General features: G+C 40.4%; 1 protein-coding gene across 7 annotated transcripts in view; it reads left to right on the forward strand.

The window, feature by feature from the left end:
• nalcn (sodium leak channel, non-selective) overlaps positions 1-19,246 on the forward strand; it is a 294,913-nt gene that overhangs the window by 26,475 nt on the left and 249,192 nt on the right. For all 7 annotated transcript variants that reach the window (XM_071341958.1, XM_071341956.1, XM_071341957.1 and 4 more), the window contains one exon: positions 187-369. In XM_071341958.1, coding sequence (XP_071198059.1) covers positions 187-369 — 183 coding nt within the window. The remainder of the gene's footprint in view (positions 1-186; positions 370-19,246) is intronic.

Below are 19,246 nucleotides of genomic sequence, written 5' to 3' on the forward strand. Positions count from 1 at the left end.
TGTAAACCCACGTTCAAATAGTTTGTTTTTTTTACCAACGGACTAGTCCCAATACTGCAAACTCCCAAGTTAAATCAAGCGCAACTCAAATAGTAACCGACATGCACTTGACATGCATTTGACCCAAGTACGAGTGGATTCTCACCTTTCCTTGTCTGTCCCCTTCCTCCTCCTCCTCCTCCCCAGTGGGTGCATTCTCTGCTGCGAGCCTGTGCCATCATCAGCGTCATCAGCGTGTGTATGAACACACCCAAGACGTTTGAGCACTACCCCCCGCTGCAGTACGTGACCTTTACCCTGGACACGCTGCTCATGTTCCTCTACACCGCCGAGATGATCGCCAAGATGCACATCAGAGGAATCATCAAGGTAATAATAAAAACAATCAATTTTCTGCACAAACAAATATAACTATGTACATTTTATGCCCAAGCTTTCAAATCTAACTTTACATAGCTCTTTACACTCACATCCCGTATACTGTATGAAAATGGCAGATTTGGTCACTGATAAGCGCATAAATTGTAACGCACTGGCTCTACAGTAACATGCTAGACATTACGCCAGAGCTCATTATTGTGAACCGTATTGTGAAGAAAATCCCCCACATGAGTCACACCTTTATGCACTCATAACTCTATTCCTTGTGCACCAAAATGAATAACTGTTTCTCTAAAGTGCTCTATGAAAGCCTAACACTGGAAGATGATAATTTATAAATTAGCTAGTGTTGGCAATATAAGAAGCTTTTAAATGATGACCATCTGACCCACTTTGCGATTTGTAATAAAACATTTTTGAATTGTGTAATGGTGGGGATGCAGGGCAGCGTTCCAAACTAAAAACTACAAGTGTGCTTGCTTCAGTTCCTCCAAAGCCACAGCCAGGAGAGCTCCAACAAGTACCTAATAGTTGAAAGCTCTTTCTCTGAGTCATATAAGTGTATTTAAATGACTTAGGAACTGTACACACGTTAAAAAGGTGTATGGCGACTTGGAGACATCAGTTAGACCTCTCACTCAAACCCTTGTCATTGTCTCCTACTGCATATTCTTGTTATGTTTCTGAATATATCCAGAGTATTTCTAGATTTCATTCTCAACAAATGCCTTCGAAAAGTACAGTGAAGATCAAATGCACATAAAATCAACAGTGTAATGGCTGAATTTGGTCGTGTGTCAGGTGAACTGTTGTTTGCTTCACCTTTTCTGATAATTTCCCCGTAATCTCCAATGGCCTCCCTTTCAATTGCTACCGTGATTATGCATATGCTTCTCAGATTTTTTCTCTTAGAAACATTTCAACTTGGGCCTGTCCATATACGTCAATTCCCCAGAGTGTAAATGTTTTTTTTATGTGCATTTAAACATCACAACACATTTGACAGAAAACTGCCACAATAAAAGATAGTGAGACTATTCATATTTCTGGTCATTTAGGGACGACCGTTTTTAGCTCAAGAGCACCACCAGAATCAAATGATCTGTAGTGTAATTTAATACAGTGGGAAAGTGCCCTAGCACTGAATAGGGGCCATTTTGGATCCACTCTGATAGTTGATTGTAGCGTAGATGCTGGCACAGTTTACAGAACTCCATTGAAATTGGGGGAAGAGCGGATCCGAAATCCATTGTGGTAGAGGGGTGTGACGCCTCACTTTCCCATCATATGCCCTCTATTCAGATATTAGTGTCCTTGGGTGTTCTCTAACTTTTGAGTGATGGCTTCTGCTTAGCCACTAAGTGTTTGATCTGCTGATCATATGGATGCGTTTGACAACCGTCAATCAGAATAAAAAATAAAATAAGTGCCAGCTTGCGGTCCTTTAAATTATGACCCTTTGACATTTACTCAAATGTTTCTGTCCAACAATACCCCATTAATATGGACCTGTATTAGTATTCACGTTCTTTCAAATACTATGGCTGCGGTTGAGTTTGCCTGGTTCAACGGAACCAATGGGTAGTCCCAATAGTGCAAACCCTGCCCACTGACCTAGCACTCCATGCAGGATCAATCAAATGTTCATAATATTTGAAAGAAATCAAAATGCTATTTGAACCCAGGTCTGATAGGGTCAGACAGATCCAGGGAAATAGATGGTGTGCTACAGAAGCATCCGGATACAAGAAATCTGGCAGATGAAAGGCCTAAATTACTGCGGTGGAAAGTGTAGACAGCTTAATTGGCAAATCAAGGATAACAAGCGCACTGACAGGAAGTCATCAGACGCACACTGAAACACTGTTTACGCCAAAGCGGAAAACAGCCGAGTCATTTGGGTAATGCTTCTGTCAGTGTGGACAGGTCAATACCGCCTCTTAACATTTGCCATCCCGGTGTTGAAAGGGATGAGGGATAATTATTTTGTATTGTGTGTGTGTGTGAGCGTGTCTGTCTGTCATCACTGAGTACTCATCAAAGTAAAAATAGATTGTTGTCCGTATCAATAGCAACATGTCAAGTTGACCGTCAAAATGATGGATGCTATTGATGATTGTGTGATATGTGTGAATCAATACCAAGCGAGTGAAAGCCCAATGTTTCCATTATAAAGTCCCTTTATTCTTTTCCAAAATATGGTATGATGTTTCACACAGTTTTACTCATTTAGACAGCCTATTTATTATTCTGTCACAGATTCTATGAGTTATTGCTCATTGTCCCTTTCCCCCTTCCCAAAAATAAGACTCCACATAATATTATTCAACCTGTTAGTGTGGTTTTGATGTCTCACATAGTTGGAATCTTGTGCTTGCAACACTACGCTTGTGAATTGGATATTAAAAGTCCAATGCAGCTGTTTTTCTTTCAATATCAAATCATTTCCAGGTTACAATTAAGTACCTTACTGTGATTGTTTCCAACACCATTAAGTTTTCTGATTACACGACAGTAGTAGGCCTGATCACCGGCGACGATGAGACAACCTACAGTGACCTAGCAAGACAACAATCTCTCCCTCAACGGCAGTAAGACCAAGGAGCTGATCGTGGACTACAGGAAATGGGGTGGTGGGTGGGGGGGGGCTGCAGTAGAGCAGGTCAAGAGCTTCAAGTCCCTCTGTCCCAAATCACTAAGGACTTAAAATTGTCCACACACACGCAAACAGTCGGGAAGAGAGCGTGACAGCGCCTCTTCCCCCTCAGGAGGTTGAAAATATTTGTTATGGTCCCTCAAATTCTCAAAAGGTTCTCCAGCTGCACCATTGAGAGCATCTTGACTGGCTGCGTCAGTCACTGCTTGGTATGGCAACTACACCGCCCTCGATTGCATGGCGCTGCAGAGGGTGGCGCGGACAGTCCAGTGTATCACTTGGGCTGAGCTCGTTGCCATCCAGGACCTCGATATCAGGCGGTGTTAAAAGGAAGGTCCGGAAAGCGGTATCGGAGAATCAAGTCCAACACCAACAGGCTCCTGAACAGCTTCTATCCCTAAGCCGTAAGACTGCTAAATAGCTAACAAAATCTGCATTGACCTTTCTATTTTATTTATATTTACTCACTGTCTATGCACACTCACACACTCTCTCTATGCACGCACGCACGCACGCACTTAATTTGCTCACACACGCATAACACACACACACATGTATACTGACTACACACACACAATCACATACAATTATTATTGCTGCTACTCTGTTTATTATATCTAACCCTACCATTTCAGTATCCCTGCATTGTAAATATGGTATTGGCACTGACGCTGTATATGTGACTCACCATCTGGATTCGGTCTTATGTAGCAAAATGTGAAATTGTGTTTTTTACAATTTCTCTGGGAAACAAATAATAACCTCTGCTAGGGAGCCAGCCAGATAATGTTAGCTCCAGCTAATGTTAGCTAGCAGTACACTTTAGCTTAAGACATATAGCTAGCTAGCTAAACAATTAAAATTTCTTCAGGATTGGTGGGTGCCCTGCGGGACGGTTGAGCTAATGTAGGCTAATGCGATTAGCATGAGGGTGTAAGTAACAAGAACATTTTCCAGGACATAGACATATCTGACATGGGCAGAAAGCTTAAATTCTTGTTAATCTAACTGCACTGTCCTAATTTACAGTAGCTATTACAGTGAAATAATACCGTGCTATTGTTGGAGGAGAGTGCACAGTTTTGAACATGAAAGTTATTAATAAACAAATTAGGCACATTTGGGCAGTCTTGATACAACATTTTGAACAGAAATGCAATGGTTCATTGGATCAGTCTAACACTTTGTACATACACTGCTGCCATCTAGTGGCCAAAATCTAAATTGCACCTGGGCTGGAATAATACATTATGGCCTTTCTCTTGCATTTCAAAGATGATGGTACAAAAAAATGCAAAAACAGTTGGTTTTTTCTTTGTATTATCTTGTACCAGATCTAATGTGTGACAGTTGAAGTCAGTTTTTCACAATTCCTGACATTTAATTCTAGTAAAAAATCCCTGTCTTGGGTCAGTTAGGATGACCACTTTATTTTAAGAATGTGAAATGTCAGAATAATAGCAGAGAGAATTATTTCTTTCAGCTTTTATTTCTTTCATCACATTCCCAGTGGGTCAGAAGTTTACATACTAATTGAGTGTATGTGGTAGCATTGCCTTTAAATTGTTTAACTTGGGTCAAATGTTTCGGGTAGCCTTCCACAAGCTTCCCACAATAAGTTGGGTGAATTTTGGCCCATTCCTCCTGACAGAGCTGGTGTAACTGAGTCAGGTTTGTAGGCGTCCTTGCTCGCACACACTTTTTCAGTTCTGCCCACAAATTTTCTATAGGATTGGGGTCAGGGTTTTGTGATGGCCACTCCAATACCCTGACTTTGTTGTCCTTAAGCCATTTTGCCACAACTTTGGAAGTATGCTTGGTGTCATTGTCCATTTGGAAGACCCATTTGCGGCCATCCTTTAACTTCCTGACTGATGTCTTGATGTTGTTTCAATATATCCACATAATTTTCCTACCTCATGATGCCATCTATTTTGTGAAGTGCACCAGTCCCTACTGCAGCAAAGCACCCCAACAACACTTGCGTACTTGACGGTTGGGATGGTGTTCTTCAGCTTGCAAGCCTCCCCCTTTTTCCTCCAAACATAACGATGGTCATTATGGCCAAACAGTTCTATTTTTGTTTCATCAGACCAGAGGACATTTCTCCAAAAAGTACGATCTTTGTCCCCATGTGCAGTTGCAAACCGTAGTCTGGCTTTTTTTATGGCGGTTTTGGCGTAGTGGCTTCTTCCTTGTTGAGCGGCCTTTCAGGTTATGTCGATATAGGACTCGTCTTACTGTGGATATAGATACTTATGTACCTGTTTCCTCCAGCATCTTCACAAGGTCCTTTGCTGCTGTTCTGGGATTGATTTGCACGTTTTGCACCAAAGTACGTTCATCCCTAGGAGACAGAACACATCTCCTTCCTGAGTGGTATGACGGCTGCGTGGTCCCATGGTGTTTATACTTGCGTACTATTGTTTGTATAGATGAACGTGGTACCTTCAGGCGTTTAGAAATTGCTCCGAAGGATGAACCAGACCTGTGGAGGTCTACAATTATTCTTCTGAGGTTTTGGCTGTTTTTTTGTTGATTTTCCCATGATGTCAAGCAAAGAGGCACTGAGTTTGATGTTAGTCCTTGAATTACATCCACAGGTACACCTCCAATTGACTCAAATTATGTCATTTAGCCTAACAGAAGCTTCTAAAGCCATGACATAATTTCCTGGAATTTTCCAAGCTGTTTAAAGGCACAGTCAACTTAGTGTATGTAAACTTCTGACCCACTGGAATTGTGATACAGTGAAGTATAAGTGAAATAATCTGTCTGTAAACAATTGTTGGAAAAATTACTTGTGTCCTGCACAACATAGATGTACTAACCGACTTGCCAAAACTATAGTTTGTTATCAAGAAATTTGTGGAGTGGTTGAAAAACGACTTTTAATGACTCCAACCTTGTGTACAGTTGAAGTCGGAAGTTTACATATACTTAGGTTGGAGTTTCTGGCAAGCCAGACAATATTTAAAGGGCCTATTTATATAATGAACATGAATTCGGAGGGCAGAAATGATTAAATATGAAAGCGTTAGACCTCTCACTAATGTCATCAGTCATACAAAAGTTATACTTAATCCGAACGGGTTCTCTAGCAAATAAGTGCAAGAATGGCCTTTTTCCCTTTTTTCAGATTACAACTGATCACTTTCGGTTATTTGAAGACGAAATAGTCTCCAAAATATTGTTATTTTTTAAACAAGCTATAAAAATTTGGTTGCAATATCAGTTTAATCCACCAGAAAAGACAGAACAAATAATACAACAAATATTGTGTGCTTCCGATTGGCGCACCGGGCTAAAGCAATGCATCTCAGTGCTAGTGGCGTCACTACAGACCCTGGTTTTATTCCAGGCTGTATCACATCCGGCTGTGATTAGGAGTCCCATAGGGCGTCGCACAATTGGCCCAGCATCGTCCAGGTTAGGGTTTGGCTGGAATTGTAAATAAGAATTTGTTCTTTAACTGACTTGCCTAGTTAAATAAAGGTTCAATAAGAAAACGTGTTTTTCGATAATGTTTAAATAAGGTATTGTAATTTATACCATAAATAGGACTGGTGTAGTTATGTCACACATGCAGCTAACACAAATATATGGAAATATACAGTGGGGCAAAAAAGTATTTAGTCAGCCACCAATTGTGCAAGTTCTCCCACTTAAAAAGATGAGAGAGGCCTGTAATTTTGCCTGTAAAATCACATTGTAGGATTTTTAATGAATTTATTTGTAAGTTATGGTGGAAAATAAGTATTTTCACTCAGTCTATATGACTACACCTCTATGACGGAAGCTCAGGCTTTGTATTTTCATCTATGAGCAGTTGGCTCTAAGACCACTGGAGTGTACAGCATCTTTACCAGAATAAAGATCCTCTGTCTTTGAGTGGGCAGCCACCCTGAACATCCACCTACACTTATTCATGCAACTTTACTGACGCAGGCACTCACTCGAGCACTGACGAATGCAGTGTCTCTCTGCCTATGAGTGAGTCACTTTTCAACCTCATACTCATTATCTCCAGCACCAGACCAGTATCTACATATGCGAAAACAGTGCTTTTCTATGATCTGTGGTTAGAAAGATAATACGGTCGTAAATGTTTGTCTGTAGCTAGGTTTCGATCCAATTTGCGACATTTTCATGAGAATATTAAAAAATCTGCAAAAAAGATAAAAGGATGTGCGTGATGACGTAATGTACATATATAAAATAAAATACAAGCTAAATAAGTTTCCATTGGTTTTTCAACTCCACTGATGGTTGTGTCACTAAAACTGCTGCGTTTATATTGCAAATGTGCCCACTCTGATCTTTGCTAGCCAACAGCTCGCAGATACAGTGCAGGTAGGCTACCTACATTATGAGATTATTATGGATAAGAACGATAGTTTTTGTCAAACGGCAGCCAAGCATCGATCATCATGTCACCAGAATAAGACCCTCGATATTTATTGGAACATCACCTTGCACATTCATCACCCTGTGAAGTTGACAATTTATTTCATCTGTAGCCTAATAGAACGCATGCTTTGCCGAGTTGTAGTGGGAGGACCACATAAGTTTACTTCGATTTGATGGTTATTATATCGATATTTGCTCATAAATCTGTTTCCACTACCATTTCTCGCATAATTAACTTTATCGACATGAAAAGATCCCACCATGTCGAACAAACAAATTGTCTGTCGGCATTTATAAAATTATCCCGGCATTTCATGTTTCCATCAGCCCGATCGTGACTTTTTTTATGCATCAGGTAATTCATCCCGAATTAAATGGTTGGTGGAAACATGGTTATTGACATCACAGGGTATTTTCCTGCTCCCCACGTCACAACGAATCTCATAGGCTGTGTTTGAATACCCAGACTAACATACTGTATACTACATACTTAATGAGCATACTACATACTATATACTATTAGTTCATTTTAGTATACTGTAAACGGTATCGTTTCAGTTGAGCATACTAGAGCTTCGCCTGTCTTTTGGTATTTTTTGTAATACAGTTGAAGTCGAAAATGTACATACACTTAGGTTGGAGTCATTAAAACTCGTTTTTTAACCACTCCACAAATTGCATAACAACCTATAGTTTTGGCAAGTCGGTTAGGACATAAACTTTGTGCATGAATCAAGTAATTTTTCCAACAATTGTTTACAGACAGATTATTTCACTTATAATTCACTGTATCACAATTCTAGTGGGTCAGAAGTTTACATACACTAAGTTGACTGTGCCTATAAACAGCTTGGAAAATTCCAGGAAATGATGTCATGGCTTTAGAAGCTTCTGTTAGGCTAAATGACATAATTTGAGTCAATTGGAGGTGTACCTGTGGATGCATTTGAAGGCCTACCTTCAAACTCAGTGCCTCTTTGCTTGACATCATGGGAAAATGAAAAGAAATCAGCCAAGACCTCAGAATTTTGTTTTTATATCTCCACAACTGGTTCATCCGTGGGAGCAATTTCCAAACACCTGAAGGTACCACGTTCATCTGTACATACAATAGCACGCAAGTATAAACACTATGGGACCACGCAGCCGCCATACCGCTCAGGAAGGAGACGCGTTCTGTCTCCTAGAGATGAACGTACTTTGGTGCGAAAAGTGGAAATCAATCCCAGAACAACAGCAAAGGACCTTGTGAAGATGCTGGAGGTAACAGGTACAAAAATATCTATATCCACAGTATATTGAAGCAACATCTCAACACATCAGTCAGGAAGTTAAAGCTTGGTCGCAAATGGGTTTTCCAAATGGACAATGACCTCAAGCATACTTCCAAAGTTGTGGCAAAATGGCTTAAGGATAACAAAGTCAAGGTATTGGAGTGGCCATCACAAAGCCCTGACCTCAATCCTATAGAAAATTTGTGAGCAGAACTGAAAAAGGAGGCCTACAAACCTGACTCAGTTACACCAGCTCTGTCAGGAGGAATGGGCCAAAATTCACCCAACTTATTGTGGGAAGCTTGTGGTTGGCTACCCGAAATGTTTGACCCAAGTTAAACAGTTTAAAGGCCATGCTACCAAATACTAATTGAGTGTATGTAAACTTCTGACCCACTGGGAATGTGATGAAATAAATAAAAGCTGAAATAAATCATTCTCATTCTCACTGTTATTCTGACATTTCACATTCTTAAAATATAGTAGTGATCCTAACGGACCTAAGACAGGGAATTTTTACTAGGATTAAATGTCAGGAATTGTGAAAACTGAGTTTAAATCAAATTTCAAATCAAATGTATTACATCAGCTGATATATCAAAGTGCTGTACAGAAACCCAGCCCAAACCCCAAACAGCAAGCAATGCAGGTGTAGAAGCACGGTGGCTAGGAAAATCTCCCTAGAAAGGCCAAAACCTAGGAAGAAACCTAGAGAGGAAACAGGCTATGAGGGGTGGCCAGTCCTCTTCTGGCTGTGCCGGGTGGAGATTAAAACAGAACATGGCCAAGATGTTCAAATGTTCATAAATGACCAGCATGGTCAAATAATAGTAATCACAGTAGTTGTCGAGGGTGCAACAAGTCAGCACCTCAGGAGTAAATGTCAGTTGGCTTTTTATAACCAATCATTGAGAGTAGCTCTACCGCTCCTGCTGTCTCTAGAGAGTTGAACACAGCAGGTCTGGGACAGGTAGCACGTCCGGTGAACATTTGGCTAAGATGTATGTAAACTTCCGACTTTGAATGTATATATCTTTTTTTACCCCTTTTTCTCCACAATTTTGTGGTATCCAATTGGTAATTACAGTCTGGTCTTGTCGCTGCAACTCCCGTACGTACTCGGGAGAGGCGAAGGTCGAGAGTCATGCGTCCTCCGAAACCCAACCAAGCCGCACCAATGTGTCGGAGGAAACACCGTACACCCGGCGACCATGTCAGCGTGTACTGCACCCGGCCCACAACAGGAGTTGCTAGTGCGCGATGGGACAAGGACATCCCTTCCGGTCAATCCCTCCCCTAACCCGGATGACGCTGTGGCCATTGTGCGCCGCCCCGTGGGTCTCCCGGTTGCGGCCGGCTGTGACAGAGCCTGGACTCGATCCCAGAATTTATAGTGGCACAGCTAGTACTGCGATGCAGTGCCTTAGACCACTGCGCCTCGGGAGGCCTGAGCTTTGCCTGTCTACCGGAAGTTGATACCGTTGCTATGCAACCTCTTGCTAGCTTGTTAGTAGAACAAATGACTAGCTCAACATTTTACGATTTCGGGTGTGTTCGTAAATACAATCTGCAGTGCCGGACTTCGCTCTGGGCTTTCGTAAATCCAGATCCTTGTCAGATTGTAAATTCTTAGCATTTCGCTCTCGGGGGGCGTTCAGACCGCACACTGGATGCGCTGGCCTAGGAGTAGGGTTGATCCGAGCGTTCAACGGCAGTCAAGCACCCAAGTTAACTGGTTAATGTTGGCTAGCTACTTCCAAACACAAATGAGAGAACACCTCACTCTGACCATTTTACTCGCCATAGCAGAGCTGGTTAGGCTGTTTTCATATCATCCAGAGCGTTGGTGACTAACTGTGCTGCTGGCAACAATTCATTACGCTTTTTTTTGTCTACGTTTACTGATTGGCCATATTCAACGTTGCGCGAGAGTGCTTTGAATTCGGAGTAGATAGACAGAATTAACAATGTCCATTGAAACGCACAACGACTATATCACTTAGCTAAGAATGATGTCAATAAAAGTTGGTTAGTTAGTTAGATAGATAGCAGATAGTTAATATACTGCCTGGCAAGTTCAATGTATTAGTATCCAACTAACGTTGGGTAACTAGCTAACATACCGGTACATACTGCTGTAATGCTATGCGGTTCGTAACGATAGCGTAGCTAATAAATTGTCAGCCAACATAATGTGTCACGTAACTTAATTGATGAGTCATTACTTTATTATATTGCTCAACATTTTCTTCAAATCGGAAAACATTGTGAAGCCACGCCCATTTTCTGAAGAATTGCATTATCGGCCCTAAAAGTACGGAAATAGTGTCCTCTGCGTGTATACTTCGTATTTTTGTGAATTTAGTACGACATCCGGGAACTTTTGGGATACTAACTATATCCATACTATGACCAATAAGCATACTATATACTCAATTCACGTCACAAATAGTACATAAGTGATGGGGCCGACAGAGATGGTCGCCTCGCTTCAGGTCCTTATGGACAAACATTTCACTACACTCGCATTAACATCTGCTAACCATGTGTATGTGACCAATAAAATGTGATTTTATTTGGGTTAGTGTTATTGTTATTGAACACAGTTATTGTCATTGGGTAGAACAAAAAACAAAAAGATCACATATGTAGACACTGGTATTGTGCTGGAGATAGGGTTGAAAAGGGAGGTTATATTACTGGAAAGTTTGGAAGTTTACCATTAAACTACCAGAATTGAACTTTTAAGGAATATGATGGAATTTTGTCAGATGACATCTAGTAGCCTTTTTGGGTACTTCAGATTATCAAGGTTGTCTGTAATTATTTTTGGCCCTCTGTGTGGCCTCAAATAATATGATTTTAAAATAAGAAAAAGAATGACAAAGCTGTAAAACATTATCCTAAATATAAACAATCAACGTAGTGAGTACCGTCTGTGTTTTATGAGGGTTTCAGCCTGACATATTATTATTGAAGAAAAAAATTACACACTTTTATTTATTTTACTGTATTGTCAATGTCTTAGTTGTAATTTTTTTGTGGCCAAACGGGTGGGAGGTGTGAAAAAAGACTATTTGGAAGAGTTGCAGAGTTAATTGAAAATAATACCATTGTTGATTGGATGCTTTTTTCATTAATTAGTCTAACCATATGGTCTATCCACTAGAAACCCATGGACAATATGGAAACAGATAAAAAACAAATGTATACTAGATATGAATACATTTTTTAAAAAGTTATTCAAATTTAAATTACCAAAATTACCATAGATTGCATTATATTAGAATAGATTACCTTCATTACACCAAAATGACTTTGGTCAATTACCGGTAGCTTTGCAACCCTAGCTGCAGATAATGAAATTGAGGTTGAAAGGTGGTGGATTTGCTCTTTTAAGAGATGATTTGAGCACGGAATTTAAAACCTGCTCAACCGGGGAGATGCTTTTTGTTGTTGCAGGAAATGCTAATATTAGCATTTGTTTGGCAGTGGCTAGTTTGACAAAACCAATGTGTGGTTGCACACTATGCACACTCCTTCTCCATAGACTGCTTTTAAGGTAAGGAAAGTATGAGTACACAATTTTTATGAACTATCCATTTAAAAGGAGTTTCCCGTCCATAGAACATTCTCCTATGTGCTTGCGGTCTTTCAACCGGGCGTGATCCCTTGAGAGCATGAAGTGCTCACCCACTTCAGTGGTAATTAGATATGGCCATGTTTGTCTGGCCTCGTGGCCTTTTAGTGGGCTCCCAGTTGAATTGTCTAATCAACCATTTATCTTGTTTATCATGATGCAAAATGATCCTAAAGGAGGCTTGTGATCAGTTTCCCTGAGGGAGCACAGTCATTTGTTTAGTGCTTTTCTTCTTTGCTGCAGTTAGGTGCTTGTTTATTTGGATCCCCATTAGCTTTTGCAGAGGCAGCCGCTATTCTTCCTGGTGTCCACAAAAACACAAAACATGACAAGTAACAGAACGCTGATAGACATGGACAGTCACACAAATTTAAACGATATACAAACAATACAAAAAAATAAAAATACAAACAAGACAACTTTTAAAAAAAAGAAAATGTTTGTGTGTGTGTCCCCTCACAATCCCTGCCGTTCCATAAGATGTTGTTTAATCTTTTTTTTTTAGGTCATTTTGCTGTTTTCTTGAGTAATTGGAGATGGAAGGGAGTTCCATGCGATCATGGCTCTGTATAATACTGTGCATTGCTATAATACTGTGCAATGCATTGCATTGTGAATTTGTTTTGGACTTGAGGACTGTGAAGAGACCCCTGGTGGCATGTCTTGTGGGGTATGTATGGGTGTCTGAAGAGACCCCCGGGGGCATGTCTTGTGGGGTATGTATGGGTGTCTGAAGAGACCCCTGGTGGCATGTCTTGTGGGGTATGTATGGGTGTCTGAAGAGACCCCCGTTGGCATGTCTTGTGGGGTATGTATGGGTGTCTGAAGAGACCCCTGGTGGCATGTCTTGTGGGGTATGTATGGGTGTCTGAGCTGAATGTTATTTGATTATGCAGACAATCTGGAATTTTCATTACAGTAATGCTTCTCATAAAAACTGAGCAACCCTCAACCAGGAAAGATGGGCATGTATGTTGTTGATGTTAGTTCTGTGTGTGCAGCAAAGGGCAAAGTGTGTTGCTCTGGTGAGCCAGCTGCAGCTTTGCTAGGTCTTTTTTTGCTGTACTTGACCATATTACCGGACAGTATTTAAGATGGGACAAGACCAGAGACCGAACAACTAGTACAGTTGATTTTTTAGTTAAAAAAAGTATTTTAATAACAGACATACCCCTCCCCATCTTCACAGCAACTTTGTCAATATGACTTCACCGTGATAATTGACCATCCAATGTTATACCCTAGGAGTTTAGCTTCTTCAAGTTTTAGATGCATTTAAGTCCAGTGTATAATTTATCACCAATTCTGATACTGACTGTAACTGCTTATTTAGAATTTCAGTGAGCTCACTGGCTTTTGGGGGCTGACATGTTAAGTATGGAATCATCCGCATACATAGTCATTCTTGTTTTGTGTAAGACCCGTGGCAAATCATTTGTAAAAATAGAGAAGAGTAACGGCTGCCCTGAGGGACACCGCACTGCGCATGTCTGATGTTAGAAAAACTTCAGTTGAAGAACACTCTTTAGGTTCTATTAGGAAAATAACTCTCCAACCATGTGATGTAAGCCATAGCAAGTGAGTTTCTTTAATAATAATTTATGATCAATGAAATCAAAGGCTTGCAGTGAAATCTAACAATACAGCTCCAACTATCATTGTATTATCCATTTATTTTAACCAATCATCTAAAATATGAGTCAAGGCAATGCAAGTTGAGTGCCCTTCTCTATATGCTTGCCTAAAGTCAGTTTTTAACTTGTTCTCTGAAAAATAGTATTGTATTTGGTCAAACTCAATTCTCTCCCTCATTTTACTAAGAACAGGCTGCAAATTGATTGTGCGGTAGTTAGAGCCAGCAAAGGGTGCTTTACTATGTGTCTTGGAACACATTTCCCATTATGCACTTTAGTCTATACCTATCCCACGTGCCAATTTATTAAAGGGATAATCCACTCAAAATACAACCTAACATGAAATACAGTTGAAGTTGGAAGTTTACATACACTTAGGTTGGAGTCCTTAAAACTCATTTTTCAACATCTCAAATGTCTTGTTAAAAAACTATAGTTTTGGCAAGTCGGTTAGGACATCTACTTTGTGCATGACACCAGTAATTTTCCCAACAATTTACAGACAGATTTGGGGATAGTTTAACCAAAATATGCCACAAGACCTAGAATTGCCTTATTCTTATCCCATAAAAAAGGTTCACTGTTATAAGCTAACTTTTTTGATGAATTTAAGCAAAATTCCCCAAATTTTCCCAAAGTTTACGACCCTTTGCAACCCTACTCTGGACAATAAAGTAGACGAGCTCAGGGCGAGGATCTACTTCCAGGGACCATAACATACTCTGTTCCATGAAATCATGGCTCTCTCCGGATATACAGTTGAAGTCAGAAGTTTACATACACTTAGGTTGGAGTCATTAAAACTCATTTTTCAACCACTCCACAAATGTCTTGTTAACAAACTATAGTTTTGGCAAGTCGGTTAGGACATCTACTTTGTGCATGACACAATACATTGTTCCAACAATTGTTTACAAATTATTTCACTTATAATTCACTGTATCACAATTCCAGTAGGTCAGAAGTTTACATACCCTAAGTAATCTCCCGGGTGGCGCAGTGGTCTAGGGCACTGCATCGCAGTGCTAGCTGCGCCACCAGAGTCTCTGGGTTCACGCCCAGGCTCTGTCGCAGCCGGCCGCAACCGGGAGGTCCGTGGGGCGACGCACAATTGGCATAGCGTCGTCCGGGTTAGGGAGGGTTTGGCCCGGTAGGGATATCCTTGTCTCAGTATGTAAAATGTAATAAAATGTATGCACTCTACTGTAAGTCGCTCTGGATAAGAGCGTCTGCTAAATGACTAAAATGTAAATGTAAATGTAAGTTGACTGTGCCTTTAAACAGCTTAGAAAATTCCAGAAAATGATGTCAAGGCCTACCTTCAAACTCAGTGCCTCTTTGCTTGACATCATGGGAAAATCAAAAGAAGTCAGCCAAGACCTCTGAAAAAAAATGGTATACCTCCACAAGTCTGGTTCATCTTTGGGAGCAATTTCCAAACGCCTGAAGGTACCACGTTCATCTGTATAAACACCATGGGACCATGCAGCCGTCATACCGCTCAGGAAGGAGAAGCATTCTGTCTCCTAGAGATGAACGTACTTTGGTGCGAAAAGTGCAAATCAATCCCAGAACAACAGCAATGGACCTTGTGAAGATGCTGGAGGAAACAGGTGCAAAAGTATCTATATCCACAGTAAAACGAGTCCTATATCGACATAACCTGATAGGCCGCTCAGCAAGGAAGAAGCCACTGCTCCAAAACCGCCATAAAAAAACTGGTTTGCAACTTCACATGGGTACAAAGATCGTACTTTTTGGAGAAATGTCCTCTCTACTATTTTTCTGACATTTCACATTCTTAAAATAAAGTGGTGATCCTAACTGACCTTAGACAGGGAGCTTTTTCAAGGATTAAATGTCAGGAATTGTGAAAACTGAGTTTAAATGCATTTGGCTAAGGTGTATGTAAACTTCCGACTTCAACTGTATATATTTTGTTTATTGTTTTGTTATCACAGGGTCCCATTCAGTCAGAAATTATGTCTGTAACAACTCACAAATTCTCCCATCCAACTTCCAACTACATCAGTGGGCCATTCAAGTATTTTTGGAGCTCTGCAACAGAATTGATAAGGCCTGCTTTGTATTAAATAAGGCCTGCTTTGTATTAAATAAGGCCTGCTTTGTATTAAATAAGGCCTGCTTTAAATGACATGCAGCTTGTAAGAGATTCATAAAGCCTTCATAAACACTACATAAATGTCTCAAATAATTTATAACTGTATGTCATGCACAATAAAGGGTTCATAAATGTGGCATTGCTGTGTGACAAATGTCAAATGTGACATAACCCACTATGTCAAATATGATGTAAACCTGTGCTTTGTAAAGGGTGGCATAAGCACTGCTTAGTAAAGGCTTTATCAATCATATTACATTTATGCTTCACAAAGCATGTATAACCTTGTCATAAATCTTGGTAGAGCATTGCAGTGCTAGGATAGTGGGTTCGATTCCAGGACCACCCAATGTAAAAATGTATGCACGCATGACTGTTTGTCGCTTTGGATAAAAGCGTCAGCTAAATGGCATATTTGATTAATTGTTTTGATCTTAATTTTTTGTGGTTTTGTTTTTCCAGGTTTCGGGTTTCCCCCATTTTTTTCCCTCCAGATTTCCCCCCACATATTTTTCATACTTTTTTTTTTGTAGAAAAACAACACAATTAGATTTTCTGTTTTTACAACAATGCTTAAACCGCATCTGGGGACAAATTTTGAGGTCTAGGAAAAATCTAAGAAAATTAGATTTTTGAATATAGTTACCCTTTTAATTCAGTGTCCATGCACTGTAGTTTGGTTAGCGGTGTTTCTGTAGCGCAGTAAGCGCACATGGGATGGAGTTCGCTAATCAAATGCCCACTTGTGGTTAACCTTTATTTATTGTCATTTTTTGTTTGTTGTTAAGTGTTGAGGTACACTACCGGCAAACGTTTTAACACCTACTCATTCAAGGGTTTTTCTTTATTTTACTATTTTCTACATTGTAGAATAATAATGAAGACATCAAAACTATGAAATATGGAATCATGTAGAAACCCAAAAAGTGTTAAACAAATCAAAATACATTTTATATTTCAGATTCTTCAAATAGCCACCCTTTGCCTTGATGACAGCTTTGCACACTCAATAAAAGCCGGTGTTTGTAGGATATATTGGCACGGTTTGCCGAGGGGCGACTTTGTCTCGGGCCTAACACCCATGCCAATCCTCCAAACACGGGCTTCTCGAGCGTTATCACTTAAATGATGCATGCTCTAGAAAATGCTCTTCAAGGCAATCAGAAACAAGTGTTCAGTAATACCATGGTATAAAGAGTCTTCATGGATGTATTATAATTAAGCAATAAGGCCCGAGGAGGTATGGTATATGGCCTGGATACTGTGCCTCGATACAGCCCTTAGCCGTGGTATATTGGCAATATACCACAAACCCCTGAGCTGCCTTATTGCTATTATAAACTGGTTACCAATGTAATTAGACCAGTAAATATATATATTTTTTGTCATACCCATGATATACGGTCTGATATACCACGGCTTTCAGCCAATCAGCATTCAGGGCTCAAACCATCCAGCTATAATTAAGTGTCAATAAATCGATTAGAAACGCTCTGCTGATTTCTGAAGGTTCTCTCATGATCTACGGGTTACAGTAGGGTGTGAGAGTTATATAGATGGGTTGATGGACCTGTGTGTGTGTGTGTGTGTGTGTGTGTGTGTGTGTGTGTGTGTGTTTGTCAGAGACAAGATGATATTTAGCAGTCCTTCCTAAGACTACCGCACCAGGTATTCCTCTTCTGTTCACACGCTGGAGACCAGAGCTTGATTACAACCTGTTATCAATGGCGCCAACATTTTGTGGCTAATCTGTCAGCGGGTGAGTGGATGCATGTGTCAAAGACCTGACTGGTACGGTATGGCTCGTTATATTGTTGTGTTTGTGTACTGAGGAACATGAAACTTGGTTCCAGAAGAAAGCCACTTTCAATGTCCTTATGCTGGTGGTTTTTGTTAAGGTAATTGTTTCTTGGTGTAACATTGTCCCCAGGCTATTGCCCACACAGCACATATACGCCTGGGATACTGTATCAACCATTCAAAGTTGGCCTTATTGGGACTGACCATGACATTCTATGGGATTAACCTTACCGAGTTAAGTATTTCCACAATTTATCTTCATAACCTACCCTGAACACGAAACTTAACCACACTGCTAACCTTATGCCTAACTCTAGACGCAAATTGTTGTTTATATACATTCTCATGATATAGCCAATTTTGACTTTGTGGCTGTGCTATCTAGTGGAACCTATTCCCCCTGGCTTCAAGGGAGAAAAAAACATGCCCTACCTTCCAGCTAGCTAATTAGCAAAGGACATAGCTAACTAGCTAACGTCTCCACCGGGCAGAAGAAAGACTACACCTTTTAAATCTGTGATCGATGTGTGTCGCGCTTCTGGGAAAACTATGCGTAAGAGTTCGAAACAAAATCTCTTTATTACCAAGACGTTGGACCGATACGACAGGTGCAGCAGACACGTGGGGGAAAATGATGTGGGAGATGGTTGGTTTGGTAGATTAAGCCAATGAGTAATGCGCCGGGAGATTATCCCAGGACTCTGTATTTGCTAGCAAAGGCCACGTTTGATGTCTGAGAACGAGAATTGGTGTAATGTGACCAACATGACTTCACTTAAGAGCGTATGCCATCCTTCAACACAGTATGTCACCGTTAATAAAGCACATGTTTATATAATATTCAGCATAGTGGGTTATGTCACATTTGACATAGGTGATAATGTCACACTGTTATGCCACGTACAGTGGGGAGAACAAGTATTTGATACACTGCCGATTTTGCAGGTTTTCCTACTTACAAAGCATGTAGAGGTCTGTAATTTTTATCATAGGTACACTTCAACTGTGAGAGACGGAATCTAAAACAAAAATCCAGAAAATCACATTGTATGATTTTTAAGGAAATTATTTGCATTTTATTGCATGACATAAGTATTTGATCACCTACCAACCAGTAAGAATTCCGGCTCTCACAGACCTGTTAGTTTTTCTTTAAGAAGCCCTCCTGTTCTCCACTCATTACCTGTATTAACTGCACCTGTTTGAACTCGTTACCTGTATAAAAGACACCTGTCCACACACTCAATCAAACAGACTCCAACCTCTCCACAATGGCCAAGACCAGAGAGCTGTGTAAGGACATCAGGGATAAAATTGTAGACCTGCACA

This window comes from Salvelinus alpinus, chromosome 14, assembly GCF_045679555.1.
Source record: "Salvelinus alpinus chromosome 14, SLU_Salpinus.1, whole genome shotgun sequence".
Classification (NCBI taxonomy): Eukaryota; Metazoa; Chordata; class Actinopteri; order Salmoniformes; family Salmonidae; genus Salvelinus; species Salvelinus alpinus.